The sequence below is a fragment of the Myotis yumanensis genome, unplaced genomic scaffold (genome assembly GCF_028538775.1).
Source record: "Myotis yumanensis isolate MYYU_CA2020_CCGP unplaced genomic scaffold, mMyoYum1.0.hap1 SCAF_1, whole genome shotgun sequence".
NCBI classification, from domain to species: Eukaryota; Metazoa; Chordata; class Mammalia; order Chiroptera; family Vespertilionidae; genus Myotis; species Myotis yumanensis.
In genome coordinates this window covers 99,612,492-99,626,650 of record NW_027223752.1, presented here as the reverse complement: position 1 = coordinate 99,626,650, position 14,159 = coordinate 99,612,492, and the positions used below count along the sequence as shown (strand labels likewise).

The following is a 14,159-nucleotide window of genomic DNA, read 5'->3' as shown; positions in this document are numbered from 1 at the left end:
AACATTTAATAGGATAGTTCTATAGAATAACAACTTATATTAAGTCCTTGTAAAAATCTGACCTCTTTAAAACATTTAACTGAAACACTCATTTTTTAGCTTTGCTAATCAAAATTGTTTTAAGAATTAAAACTAGGTTGTAACTAATGTCAGTATATAATAGTGACTACAAATTCATTTTTTCTTTTTTTATATATCTTATTGATTTTTTACAGGGAGGAAGGGAGAGGGACAGAGAGCTAGAAACATCGATGAGAGAGAAACATCGACAGGTTGCCTCCTGCACACTCCCCACTGGGGATGTGCCCGCAACCAAGGCACATGCCCCTGACCGGAATTGAACCCGGGACCCTTCAGTCCGCAGGCCGACGCTTTATCCATTGAGCCAAACCGGTTAGGGCAATTCATTTTTTCTTTATACAAATATATTTTATTATATTCACTTGACCAAACCCTTAAGCAGCGGTTCTCAACCTGTGGGTCGTGACCCCTTTGGCAGTCGAACGACCCTTTCACAGGGGTCACCTAAGTCCATCCTGCATATCAGATATTTACATTACGATTCATAACAGTAGCAACATTAAAATTATGAAGTAGCAATGAAAATAATTTTATGGTCGGGTCACAACATGAGGAACTGTATTTAAAGGGCCAGGAGGTTGAGAACCACTGCTTAAGTGCCTTTTAAAGGTTTCAATATTTTGCTTCAAAAAGAAAAGAACTGTGTATGGTTCCAGACTATGTAAGAGAAATATAAAGTGTGTAAAGATAAAGACAAAGTGTTATTTATCTTTCAGTATATTTAAAAAAATATAATTAGATGACCAATTATATTTTTTGAATTCATTTTACAGGCTGCCTTAAAATTAATAAATTTCCACTTTTACTTAAGTGTTTTGCATTGCCTTTGGGAAAAATAAAGAAATAAGGGAGATTTAAAATGTTTGTATTGATTTTAGAGAGAGAAAAGAAGAGGGAGGGAGAGGGGGAGAGAGAGAGAGAAAAAAACAATGGTTGCCTCAGGTACACACCTCGAACAGGGACTGAACCCGAAACCTGGGCATGTGCTCTGACTGGGAATGAACCAGTGACCTTTTGGTGCACAGGATGAAGCTCAACCAACTGAGCCACACCAGCCAGGACAAAAAAAATAAGGGAGATTTTTAAAGGTTCTCACAAAAATACCAGAGCTTTCAAGGATAGTACGTACTACAGGGCAATGAATCAAACAATTTTAAATTACTTTTTTTTTTTAAAGCATGTTATGGAGGCCAAGAGGGCACAGGAGCTCCCACTGGGACTGGCCCATGCTTTGGTTTTGACTGGCATTCAATTTGGAGTTCATACCAGCTTAGAGTACTTGATTTAAAACTGGACTAATTCAGCACTGAGGCTTGCCAAACACGCACTATTTCTATTTCTAACCCCATACATACTTGAATACAGATATTAACAGCAAAGAGAAGGATGAAAGTTAAAAACCTAAAAGCACAGGGAGGATGGAACACCATAATGGAGTGGCAAGGCAGCTATCAAATGGAAAGAAAAGTCTTATATCTCCCACAATGTGCAGGTAATCCTGTTCTGACAGCCAATTTAAGCACCCCAAAAACTATCTTCTGGTCTCAGAAATTTATCTTAACATAATCAAATTCTAATGAATTGTGTCCATTTTATGAATTTATAACTGAGTCAGAACTATTTGTTTTAAAAAAGTCAACTCAAAGAAAAACAAAACAGTGAAAGACTTTGGGATGTTCAAAGTAAGGCCTCAAATTCTACTCATGCCCTTAAACATACCTTTATCTTATGTTCCAATCAAAGCCAGCTTGCGTGTTAACTTTTTGAAAGTCTAATTATTACTAAGAAATAACAGAGTAAACTGAGCTTGCCAACTGTAAATCATAATTAGCACTCGATCTCCGTGGAGCTATAGCTTCCTCAGTTTTCCTAGCTTTGTGACACAGAGTTCTCTCAGGGGCTTCTCAGAAATGAGGAAGGTCTGTCTGATACTCCTTAACTTTTCAGAATAATATAAAGGCTTGGAGCTGAAGTTATATGAAAACATTCTATCTAGAAACATCTTAACTGCTATTTTTCAGTTACCAAAGATACTTAAAATACTTTTACACTTTAAAAATACCAATGTCCTTATTTTCTTTTTAAATATATTTTATTGATTTTTTACAGAGAGGAAGGGAGAGGGATAGAGAGTTAGAAACATCTATGAGAGAGAAACATCGATCAGCTGCCGCCTGCACACCCCCCACTGGGGATGTGCCGCAACCAAGGTACATGCCCTTGACCGGAATCGAACCTGGGACCTTTCAGTCCGCAGGCCGATGCTCTATCCACTGAGCCAAACTGGTTAGGGCAAGTGTTCTTATTTTCCTTTTAATTCTTCACCTGAGTAGTCAGTCTCTCTGAAGAGCATTATTTATAAAATGTCCTTATAAATCCCTGCATCTTTGATGTTATTGTTAATTTAATACTTTTCATTATAGATTTTAAACAACTACTACTTGGAGTTGTGTGTATAAATATGTAAAATAAGCAATACACACAGATACATATAATACATATATAATTCATGGTACATTTATATATATATATACACATATATATATATATATATATACACATATATATATATATATAGTTGCAAAAGATCCTATGAGCCACAAATTATCTCTAGGATATTTCAATATGCAGTCCTCAATACTAAGTCTCATTTGTAGCACATAAACATTCCAAGACAAAGCAGCACAGACAGAACAATTAAAATACAACAGGATCAAGCAAAATTTTTCAGTAAAGTTTCCTAAAAGTTTGCTATGCTGACAAAAGATGAAAATACTCCAAAGAAAGCCCCCCACCCCAAAGTATTTTGTCCTCTAAACAAAATGAAAAGTAAACACAAACCCAGCCACTGTTCTTTACTCATCAATGCCAGGGATGCAAAAGCTCAAATGGAAACTTTCATTGTCATGTGGTCTGAAAAGATTAATAAGTAAAACAAGTAAATGACTTCCATGTTAGCATAATTAGACCTAACTGTTAAACCTCCCACTTACGTAAGTAGATGTCTCTGACAATTTTATTGTGAGAAATTTATGGGGGCGGTAAAGTGATTACTTTGAAAGTAATCATGTTGACTCTATCTAAAGTTACCCTAACTTTAAGTTAAATGGTCTAGAACAGTGGTCAGCCAACTGCGGCTCGCGAGCCACATGCGGCTCTTTGGCCCCTTGAGTGTGGCTCTTCCTAAGCCTTAGGAGTACCCTAATTAAGTTAATAACAATGTACCTACCTATATAGTTTAAGTTTAAAAAATTTGGCTCTCAAAAGAAATTTCAATCGTTGTACTGTTGATATTTGGCTCTGTTGACTAATGAGTTTGCCGACCACTGGTCTCCAAGAGTACCATCAAGGTAAGCAAGATAAATATTAAATAAATATAAAACCATCGAGATAGAAAATTTCAGTACAGAAGCAAGGATTATTTCATTAAAAGCAATTTGCGTGTGGCTGCTTTTCCCCATTGATTAAACAAACTGAATAGAATTCAGAACACACTATTGAACAAAATGTAAAAAAAAAAAAAAAAAAAAGTCAACTAGAAGCAGTACTCTATGCATAGCATAAACCAATATACAGTATTGTATGTGAATGAGACTGTTTAGCTTTAAAATGAATTTTCTGCTTCAAGGCTAACATCTCCACAAACGTCTGTAGAAGTATTGTTGGGGTGGGCCCACTTTAAGATGCCGTGCATTGTGTGCTGGTTCTTGTTTTTAAAAAATGTTTTTATTTATTTATTTTTACATATGCTTTTTACTGATTTTAGAAAGAGAGGGAGAGGTTGAGAAACACTGATGTGAGAGAGATACATATATCAGCTGCCTCCGGCATGCCCCTTCTAGGGATTGAGCCTGCAACACAGACATGTGCCCTGACTAAGAATCGAACTGGCGACCCCTTGGTGCACAGGACGATGCTCTACCAACAGAGCCACACTTGCCAGGGCTGTGTGCTGGTTCTTTTCTGAAGGTCTTAGGAACCCCTTCTTGCAGTACTCACAATGGTGAGGGTAATCTTTCATATGAATGGAAAAAACATGCTGTTTAAAGCCTGAGACATCTGTAGTGCTATACTCACAGTACTCCACTGATCACTTTCCTCCACTGTCTGTCTTCATATGCTTTTTAAGCTCATTTTGTTGCTTAAATCTCTTCCTACATCTCTTACGCCTAAATGGAAGCTCTTTTGTGTGAACCAAGATAGTATGGCAACTTAGAACAAATGGATCCGCAATCTTAAAGCCACAAGGTCTACAAGGGTTCATTTTTTAAACTTTGTGGGCAGGCCATGTTCCTTCTGACCCCCTTTATCAACATGTCACACTTATGGGGGTAGTTCTTCATGTGAACTGAAATTATGTGTTCAAAATCATTTGAGTTCAAACTCTTGTGATCACAATGCAAACATTGGTATCTTTCTTGGTGAATGAGAGCATGTTACCGCACCTTTTCGGTCTCTAAAAATGTCTAAAGACAACTGTTACACTTGAATGGCATATCTTTACTATGCTTAGTTTTTACATGCATTTTCAAATTAGAAGAGTCTGCAGAACTATATTTGCAGTACTGTCATTGGTTTGGCTTCTCCTCAGTTGGATTTGCATGTGCTTTTTGAGCTCTAATGGGTGACAAAAACCTTTACCACATTCCATGCAAATATGAGAAAAATTCTTGCTGTGAACCCCATTTTGTTGGCTCCTTTTTCCTTTTGCACCATTTTGTGAGTAAACAAAGCCCCAGCATGAGAGAAATGCTTCCCACATTCATTGCATTCAATGGCCTTCTCTGTCTTGTTGGTCAGCTTATGGCTCTCCAGGTATTTCTGCAAACATCTTTTCTTGTTGGTAGTATAATCACAGTCAGTATAGCAGTATTTCTTCTTGACAAGCTGTTCAGGATGGTTTTTCATGTGCTTTTTCAAAAAAACCTCTTGACAAACATTTTCCCACAAATCATGCAAGGACAGATAGTCGAGGGATGTCAATCAGGGCCAATTATTATTGTTGTTTGGTACTACCTGGAATCAGGTCTTCTCCTTCTCTTTGGTTTTTATTTAGTCAGTTTGCTGAGCCTGGTGGATTCATCTATGTGCAAGAGGGCACTTGCAGTGCCATTCCAGTTTTCAGTTCCATGAGAATTATTACAGTAAGCTGCTGCCACACTGGCATGAAGGTTTTTATTTAATTGTCATCGATTTGCTGTTTTTGTGCGGCAGCTGCTGCCACTGCTGCAGCAGCACTCTCTTCTCCTACAATTACTTCCATAATAAACTTCATCAGAAATTTCAGCAACATTTAAATCTTCATCTTCTTGCTGAGAGTCATTGACAGTCATATAAACCATCTTTTCTCTTGGCAAATGAATACTGCTATTCTGATCAAGTAGTTCAACTTCATAATCATTCGCAGACTCTCTCTTCACAATGTCTATGGTGCCACCTAAGTCATCTTCTCCAGGGTCAGCCTTAAAAATGTACACTTCAATGACTTCAGGGCAGGTGCCATCCACTTCACAAGGACTGATTTCTGACTCTGAGCCCTAGGTCATTCCAGAGGAACTGTCATATCCTATTTTGCCAGCATCATCTATGGAATTTATAAGGTATTCCTCACACTTGCTCTTGTCATCATCTTGCTCTTCCACAGGGATCCCATTGGCATCTATAATTGCTTCAGAGGTACACTGCTACCAGTACTTCTGAAACCACATCAGCTGTCAGAGGATCAGTGACAATTTCTGCCTCTACTACACTATCATGAACCCCATGTTCAACGTGTCCAACACCAGACACATGTATAAATTCACTTGTCAAGATGTGTTCTGGTATAGACATTGACGCTGAATATCGGGAGCTAAAACAGCATCTGGGACTGTTTAATGTTCTACAGAAACTTCTTCAGTTACATCTGAATCCAGCACTTGCTCAGGATAATGATGACTGTTTCAGATACATCTGCTTCTTTCATGATATCTAAACATCTTCAATAACAACATCCCCAATAACATTTTGGATTACAACTGAATCTGGGTCATATGAACAAAGTTATGCATAGTATGTCTGAATCAACATCTGAAATAAAAACAATTTCTCCTACTTCCACGATAAGTTGATCACCATCCGGGTGTGCAGCATCAGTTCCTCACAAGACTGTTGTGATGATCAAGTGAGAAATGTATGGGAAGTGTTCTGAAAAATTGTTGCATCAAAAAAGAGTTTGGAGAGATAACAAATGGTGGCAGAGGAAGAGGATGCTGCACGGACATGCTCCCAGAAACAAGGTGGAATTACAACTGAAATAATGAAAGGCTTCCTGAATAACCAATGGAAAACTCACAGGAGAGAACCCTGATACCCAAGGACCGAAGGTGGAGACCGCATAGAGACTGGTAGGAGGAATGAAGGTGTGAAAGGGTTGGCTGGGCACCCACAGACAACAACTGAAGTCCCGGAGAGATTTCTTAGCTGTGGGGGGAGAAGGAGTGCCACTGAGAACTTTGGGATCTAATCCCAAAGCTAGGCTCCCCAGCAGAGAGCACCAAACTGAGGAAGGTACCCACATAACATCTAGCTGTGAAAAGCAGTGGGGTACTATCTGCCAGGGAGTGGCAGCTTCAAGTTCAGGCACCCCCTTAAAGGGCCAACACACAAAAACTTCCTGTGTGGAGTCACCCACCTTGTGCTCTGGCAGAGGGAGGGTGAAGTGGACTGGAGCTGTGAGAGCAGAACCCAGGACTGGGGACTCAGGGGATAGAGCTCAGAAGGCAGACACCCCAAGTTTCCTGGGCTGAGTCATTCCCTCACACAGTGGAGGACATCTTTCCCACATAGACATCTGCCTTGCCTGGGGGGAAGACAGTCGACACACCCTATTGGAAAACACCTTGCCCTGAGGCCACTTAAGAGATTAAAAGTAGCCATAACCAGCTTGGCTCAGTGGCTTGGCTCAGTGAATAGAGCATCAGCCTGCACACTGAAGGGTCCCAGGTTCAATTCTGGCCATGGGCACATGCCTGGGTTGCAGGCTCCATCCCAGGAGGCAGCCAATCAATGATTCTCTCTCATCATTGATGTTTCTATCTCTCTTTCCTTCTCCCCTCCTCTCTGAAATCAATAAAGAAATATATTTTAAAAAAAGAGAAAGATTAAAAGTAACAATTAGCCTCCAGGCAGAAGCAACTGTCCCACCCTGTTGAAAAAACTCTCACCACACCTGAGGATGATTACCTGGGGGCAATTCAAGTCTGAATCCTATTAGTATGTAGACCAGTGGTTCTCAACCTTCCTAATGCCACGATCCTTTAATACAGTTCCTCATGTTGTGGTGACCCCCAACCATAAAATTATTTTCATTGCTACTTCATAACTGTAATTTTGCTACTGTTATGAATTGTAATGTAAATATCTGATATGCAGGATGTATTTTCATTGTTACAAACTGAACATAATTAAAGCATAGTGATTAATCACAAAAACAATATGTAATTATATATGTGTTTTCCGATGGTCTTAGGCGACCCCTTTGAAAGGGTCGTTCGACCCCCAAAGAGGTTGCGACCCACAGGTTGAGAACCGCTAATGTAGATGGAGGCGGTATGGAGGCTTTAAGTCTTTGCCTGATCCAATGAGTCAGAAACAGCCTTTAATACTGTCCTGCACTAGAGGTTGAGAGGTATAGAGCAGTGGTCGGCAAACTGCGGCTCGCGAGCCACATGTGGCTCTTTGGCCCCTTGAGTGTGGCTCTTCCACAAAATACTGACTTCTGTGCATGGGCCACGAAGTTTCAATCGCATTGTACATGCACGCCCGCACGTGGTATTTTGTGGAAGAGCCACACTCAAGGGGCCGAAGAGCCGCATGTGGCTCGCGAGCTGCAGTTTCCTGACCACTGGTATAGAGGATCTACCTAATACAGTCACAAACCCAAACAGACAACCAAAATGAGGAAACAAAGAAACAACCCACAAATGAAAGAACTAGCGAATTCTCCAGAAAAAGAGATAAATGAAGCAGAGATAAGAAATTTATCTGAAACAGAGTTCACAGTAATGATGTTAAAAATTCTCAACAGTATGAAAAAAGATATAGTAACTATGAAAAAAGAACAGTCTGAGATAAAGAATGACATAACACAAATAAAGAATACATTGGAAGGAATACACAACAGATTAGGGGACAATGAGGATCGAATCAGTGAATTAGAAGACGGAGTTGAAAATATCACTCAGTCAGAGAACCAAAAAGAAAAAACAATAAAAAAACAGGACAGCTTAAGGGAGCTGTGGGACAATGTGAAACATAACAATATTAGAATAGTAGATGTGCCAGAAGAGGCAGAAAGGGAGAAATGAATAGAGAAGGTGTTTGAAGAAATAATGGTAGAAAACTTCCCTAACCTGGTAAAGGGAAAAGTCACACAAGTTCAGGAGGCACAGAGAACCCCAAACAAGAAGAACCCAAACAGACCCCCCACCCAGACACATCATAATTAAAATGCTAAAAATTAAAGACAAAGAATCTTAAAGGCAGCAAGAGAAAAGAAAACTGTTACCTACAAAGGAGTTCCCATAAGGCTGACACTTGATTTCTCATCAGAAACTCTACAGGCCAGGAGGGAACATGAAGTACTCAAGGTAATGGAAAGCAAGGATCTGAGACCAAGGTTATTATATCCAGCAAGGCTATCATTCAAAATAGACGGTCAAAGAGCTTCCCAGACAAAAAAAGGCTAAAGGAGTTCATCACCACCAAGCCAGCATTACAATAAATACTAAACGGATTGCTGTAAGGGATTGCTGAGAAGAAGAAACAGAGAGAGAACCTAACCATACAGAATTAAAATGGCTATAAATCAGTACCTCTCAATAATAACCCTAAATGTAAATGGATCAAATACTCCAATCAAAAGGTGTAGGGTAGCTGAATGGATACAAAAACATGACCCAACTATATGCTGCCTACAAGAGACCCACCTCAAAACAAAAGACATACACAGGATGAAAGTGAAGGGATGGGAAAAATTTTTCCATGCAAATGGAAAAGAAAAAGAAAGCTGGAGTAGCAATACTCATATCTGACAAAATAGACTTTAAAAGCATCATGCTAAGCGAAATAACCCAGTTGGAGAAAGATAAATATACGATCTCACTCATTTGTGGAATATAATGAACAACATAAACTGATGAACAAAAATAGAGCCAGAGGGGGGAAAAATATACTAGAAGTAATCCTGTTATTTGCTGATTTTTAATATTTCCTACAACTTTTGTGATATCATACTATGTTAGTACAGTTTTGGTAATATTATACTTAAAATCCTTTTATTCTTGAAATATTAATATTTATTGCATGTAATATTATTATATATAAGATCATTTTCCTTAAATAATTAGTGTTTATTGCATGTAACATTATCATAGTAGAGGCCCGATGCACAAAATTTGTGCCAGAGTAGGCCTTCGTTCCCCTGGCTGCCAGCACTGGCTTCTATCTGGCACCCAGGATCAGGGCTTCCCTTGCAGCCCTGGCTTCGTCTGGAAGGTTGTCCAGTGTAATTAGCATATTACGCTTTTATTATTATAGATTTAAAATAGTTTTTCTTGAGATATTAATGTTTACTGCATGTAACATTATATTTAAGATAGTTTTTCTTGAAATATTAAGGTTTATTGCATGTAGCATTATATTTAAAATTGTTTTTCTTGAAATTAAAAAAAAAAACATAAAAAAAAGAGTTTGGCTCTTGTGGTTGTAATTCAAGTCCATCTTCATCCACGGCCTTTAATTTTCATCAGTCACAGCTCCTCACACCTACAGCCTTCACCTCCAGGCCAGGCCTCTATGAGAGGCTCCTCAACCACCTCCAGGGTCACTGGGTGACCCTCCCCCAACCCCTAGCCCATTTATGGAGCACACCTCTGCCACCTTCCCAGGGCAGCCAGGCTCCTCCCTGGACCTTACTCCTCAGGGACTGCTGGGCACCGCCCACCATGCCACCATAGAAGGGCAATTGGTGGGCTGCCCCATGGGTCACCCACCAGGCGGACAGGTCACTGCATGAGGCTGGCCTTGGGGCACCTGGAACTCACCAGACTACATGGAGAGATTTTTACATCAAAAAGAATTGCTAGCCCTGACTGGTTTGGCTCAGTGGATAGAGTGTCGGCCTGCAGACTGAAGGGTCCCAGGTTCAATTCCAGTTAAGGGCATGTACCTTGGTTGCGGGCACATCCCCAGTAGGTGGTGTGCAGGAGGCAGCTGATGGATGTTTCTCTCTCATCTATGTTTCTAACTCTCTATCCCTCTCCCTTCCTCTCTGTAAAAAATCATAAAATATATTAAAAAAAAAAAAAAAAAAGAGAGAATTGCTAAACAGTGTCAAGATCAGAGTTCCAAGATGAAGGATTTAAAATTTATCCATTGCAACGGTTCCTATAGGGAGAGACTTTTTAAAATCTAAACTGAGTAGCATACAGAACATACATTTGTTCTGGAATTTAGACTACAACTAAAAAGTTACGTTTTTATTGTTCTTATACATATTGAGACCATAAACAGGTAATTAAGATGTGATACCTAAGTATGAAATGTCTAAGCCCTAAAACTCACATCCGGTTTATTGTTCTACCCAGAGAAACTTTTTTTAAATTTTTATATTTTATTGATTTTTTTACAGAGAGGAAGGGAGAGGGATAGAGAGTTAGAAACATCGATGAGAGAGAAACATCAATCAGTTGCCTCCTGCACACTCCCTACTGGGGATATGCCCGCAACCAAGGTACATGCCCTTGACCGGAATTGAACCTGGGACCTTTCAGTCTGTAGGCCGATGCTCTATCCACTGATCCAAACCATACCGGTTACGGCAACCCAGAGAAACTTTTAGTAAAAATTGAGAAGTTTTGTACCAACAGCCAACGTCCACTTTTAAATAGTCTCAATTTCACTAATACATAGAATTAAGAGGGATATGCCACTGCTCTCACACAAGAGCACAATGTCCCTGTGTCCTAAAAAGGGAACAGGAATAATGTTTAAAATCTGTCTTTAAGAATTAAAAAAAAAATAACCTGAAACAACAAATAGTCCATGCATTTCTTTGCAAATTAGTTTTATGTGGGGAGGGGAAAAGTAAGTGAAAAACAATTTATACCTCCTCTGAAATAGTAAACTGTTTGGTTTTTCCAGAAGAATCCACTGGTTCTTGGTTTTCCATGTTCAAACTAGTCAGTCTTTCCAGTTCTTAGGCAAGAGGTTGACACTGCAAGAGAATGAGATATGTTTAGGCTACGTTTATTTTTCTGAATTAAACATCTGTTGATAAGCCACTCGTCAAAGTACTTAAATGGAAAAAACTAATTTATCATCGAAGCTTCTTTTCTCATCTGAGGATCTGGGAGAACTGTCCTAGGTAGAAAAGTAAACAGAGGCACTAGAGTAGGGGTGGGGAACCTTTTTTCTGCCAAGGGCCACTTAGATATTTATACCATCATTCTCAGGCCCTACAACATATCAACTTAAAAATGAGCCTGCTATATTTGGTAAAACATATAATGATTTTGGACTGGATGTTCCCCACCCCTACCCTTAGAGCATCCAGGGAAGAACTTAAAAGCCATCCCAGTAAGGTCCAGTCCACAGCAGCCAAGTTCCTCTGGGCATGTACTAGGACACCTTAGAGAACATTTTTAGATTTTCTGACTTAACATTTAATAGACATTCCAAGGGGACAGTACAAAGATGGTATACTATTCCCCATGCCACCCCTCAAGTATTGTCCTTTATCAACCCTTTATAGCTAAACATCAAGAGTTGTATGGCTGTGGTACATCTACACAATGGAATACTATGCTGCTGTAAAAAAGGAATTTTTACCATTTGCAACAGCATGGACGGAACTGGAGAGCATTATGCTAAGTGAAATAATCCAGTCAATGAAAGAAAAATACCACATGATCTCACTCATTTATGGATAATAAAGACCCTTATAAACTGATGAACAAAAATAGATACAGAGGCAGTACAGCATCGAACAGACTGTCAAACTACAGTGGGAAGACTGGAGGGTCGGTGGGGGGGGCGGTCAGGGGAAAGAGATCAACCAAAGGACTTGTATGCATGCATATAAGCATAACAATGGACACAAGACACTGGTGGTTAGGGGAAGGTCAAGGGGAAAAAAAAAGGAGACATATGTACTACTCTTTGTAATATTTTAAGCAATAAAACAAAATTAAAAAAAAAGATTTGTATGGGTTGGCTATTTCTATCTTCTATTTAATTTTTTTTACTTGTGGTAAATAGATATACCATGTTAATAATTTTTAAAATGTACAGTTCAGTGATATTCAATACATTTACATTATTGTGACCCATTCACTTTAAAGTTTTAATGTGCAAAGTTGCAGTTAACTAGGACTACAAGATCTGTGATGAGAAGAGCAGTCCCTTCCCATTTGTTTTTACTACTCTTTCCTCTATCCTGGCTAAATTCCCTCATTTTTTTGTACCCTGAATGTCTGGACATGTTTTTTTCGATATGAGTTGATTGATAATCTGGCTATATATAGAATTACTAGAGGCCCGATGCACGAAAATCATGCAGGGGGGGGGGGGTGAGGGGAGGGTCCCTCAGCCTGTCCTGCACCCTCTCGCAATCTGGGACTGCTGGCTCCTAACCACTTGCCTGCCTGCCTGATTGCCCCTAACCCCTCTGCCTCAGCCCCCGCCCCCACAGCTTCATCAGGAAGGACGTCCAGAAGGTTGTTTGGCTGTCCGGTCTAATTAGCATATTACGCTTTTATTATTATACATGCACTGAAAATAATTTTCTAGCAGAAATAGGCAGGTGGTGCTCAGTTGTTTTGCTTCTGGTATTGCTGTTAGAAAATCTGAAGCCATTCTGATTCCTGATCCTTTTTCTTTGAGACCTGCTTTCTTGCTCTGCAAACTTAGTTATTCATGTCTTCATGTTGATGTTACTGTGTTGGGCACTCAGTGGATCCTTCAATCTGGAAACTTCAGACGCACATTCTTGATGGGGAGCTTTTCTTGAATTATTTCACCAATAACTCCCTACCCCCATTTCTCTGCTTTCTCAGGAACTGAAATTTAGCTATTGGACTTCCTGAATTCATCCTGTCTTGTCTTTTTCATTCCTATTTTCTGTTTCCTTGTTATTTTATTTACATTTCTCAATGGCAATTCCAACCCTTCACTGCTTTTAAGTTCTATAGTTCCCTACCTACCCCACCTCCCAACTTTAGCTCTAGAGAAAATACAGACATTAAGAATTATTACCTCTCTTAATGTCTTAGAGGAAAAAAAAACTGGCTTTGCTCTACATTTCTCCTGGGAATTAAAGTAATAATTAAACTACCCATCACATCTTCAATATTTACCTCAGACAGCAAGTTTCCCCCACCCTAAAACACAACCAGCAAAACAGAAACAATCAACCTTCTCATAACCCTGTTTTCTCCTCCAAACTTGTCAGATTTCTTGAAAGAACAGATAAAACTATCTTTACTCTATCTTTACACAATCTATTTCCCTAACTATATCTACCCATCATGCCCAAGCTAGAAATATAAGTATCTTCAATCCCCAATTTTTCTTTACCAACCATAATTTATCCATTGCAAATCCTAAAAATTCTAGCTCTAACATCCCCATCACCACTACTCCCACTTAGGATGAAATAATTTTCAAAACTATCTGCTAGACCAGCCGTGGGCAAACTACAGCCCGCGGGCCGGATCCGCCCGTTTGAAATGAATAAAACTAAAAAAAAAAAAAAAGACCGTACCCTTTTATGTAATGATGTTTACTTTGAATTTATATTAGTTCACACAAACATTCCATCCATGCTTTTGTTACGGCCCTTCGGTCCAGTTTAAGAACCCATTGTGGCCCTCGAGTCAAAAAGTTCGCCCACCCCTGGTCTAGACACTAGATTTTCCTTTACATTGTCCAACTTTCAACACTGCTCACAGCTATGTTGCTATAAAAACTCCCTAAAATCACTGCTGAATAAGTAAAGGAAGGAATAAAATGAATCTGGCTGGATAAGTCTAGAGAGT

General features: G+C 39.3%; 1 protein-coding gene and 1 pseudogene across 1 annotated transcript in view; both read right to left on the bottom strand.

Annotated features, from left to right (window-relative positions):
- Positions 1 to 14,159, bottom strand: part of NUDT5 (nudix hydrolase 5) — a 51,314-nt gene that overhangs the window by 21,242 nt on the left and 15,913 nt on the right. Inside the window, exon 2 of the mRNA XM_070428435.1 lies at positions 11,231 to 11,338. Within this exon, the coding sequence (XP_070284536.1) occupies positions 11,231 to 11,293 (63 nt within the window). The 5' untranslated portion in view covers positions 11,294 to 11,338. The remainder of the gene's footprint in view (positions 1 to 11,230; positions 11,339 to 14,159) is intronic.
- On the bottom strand, positions 167 to 9,862 carry LOC138994341 (zinc finger X-chromosomal protein-like; annotated as a pseudogene).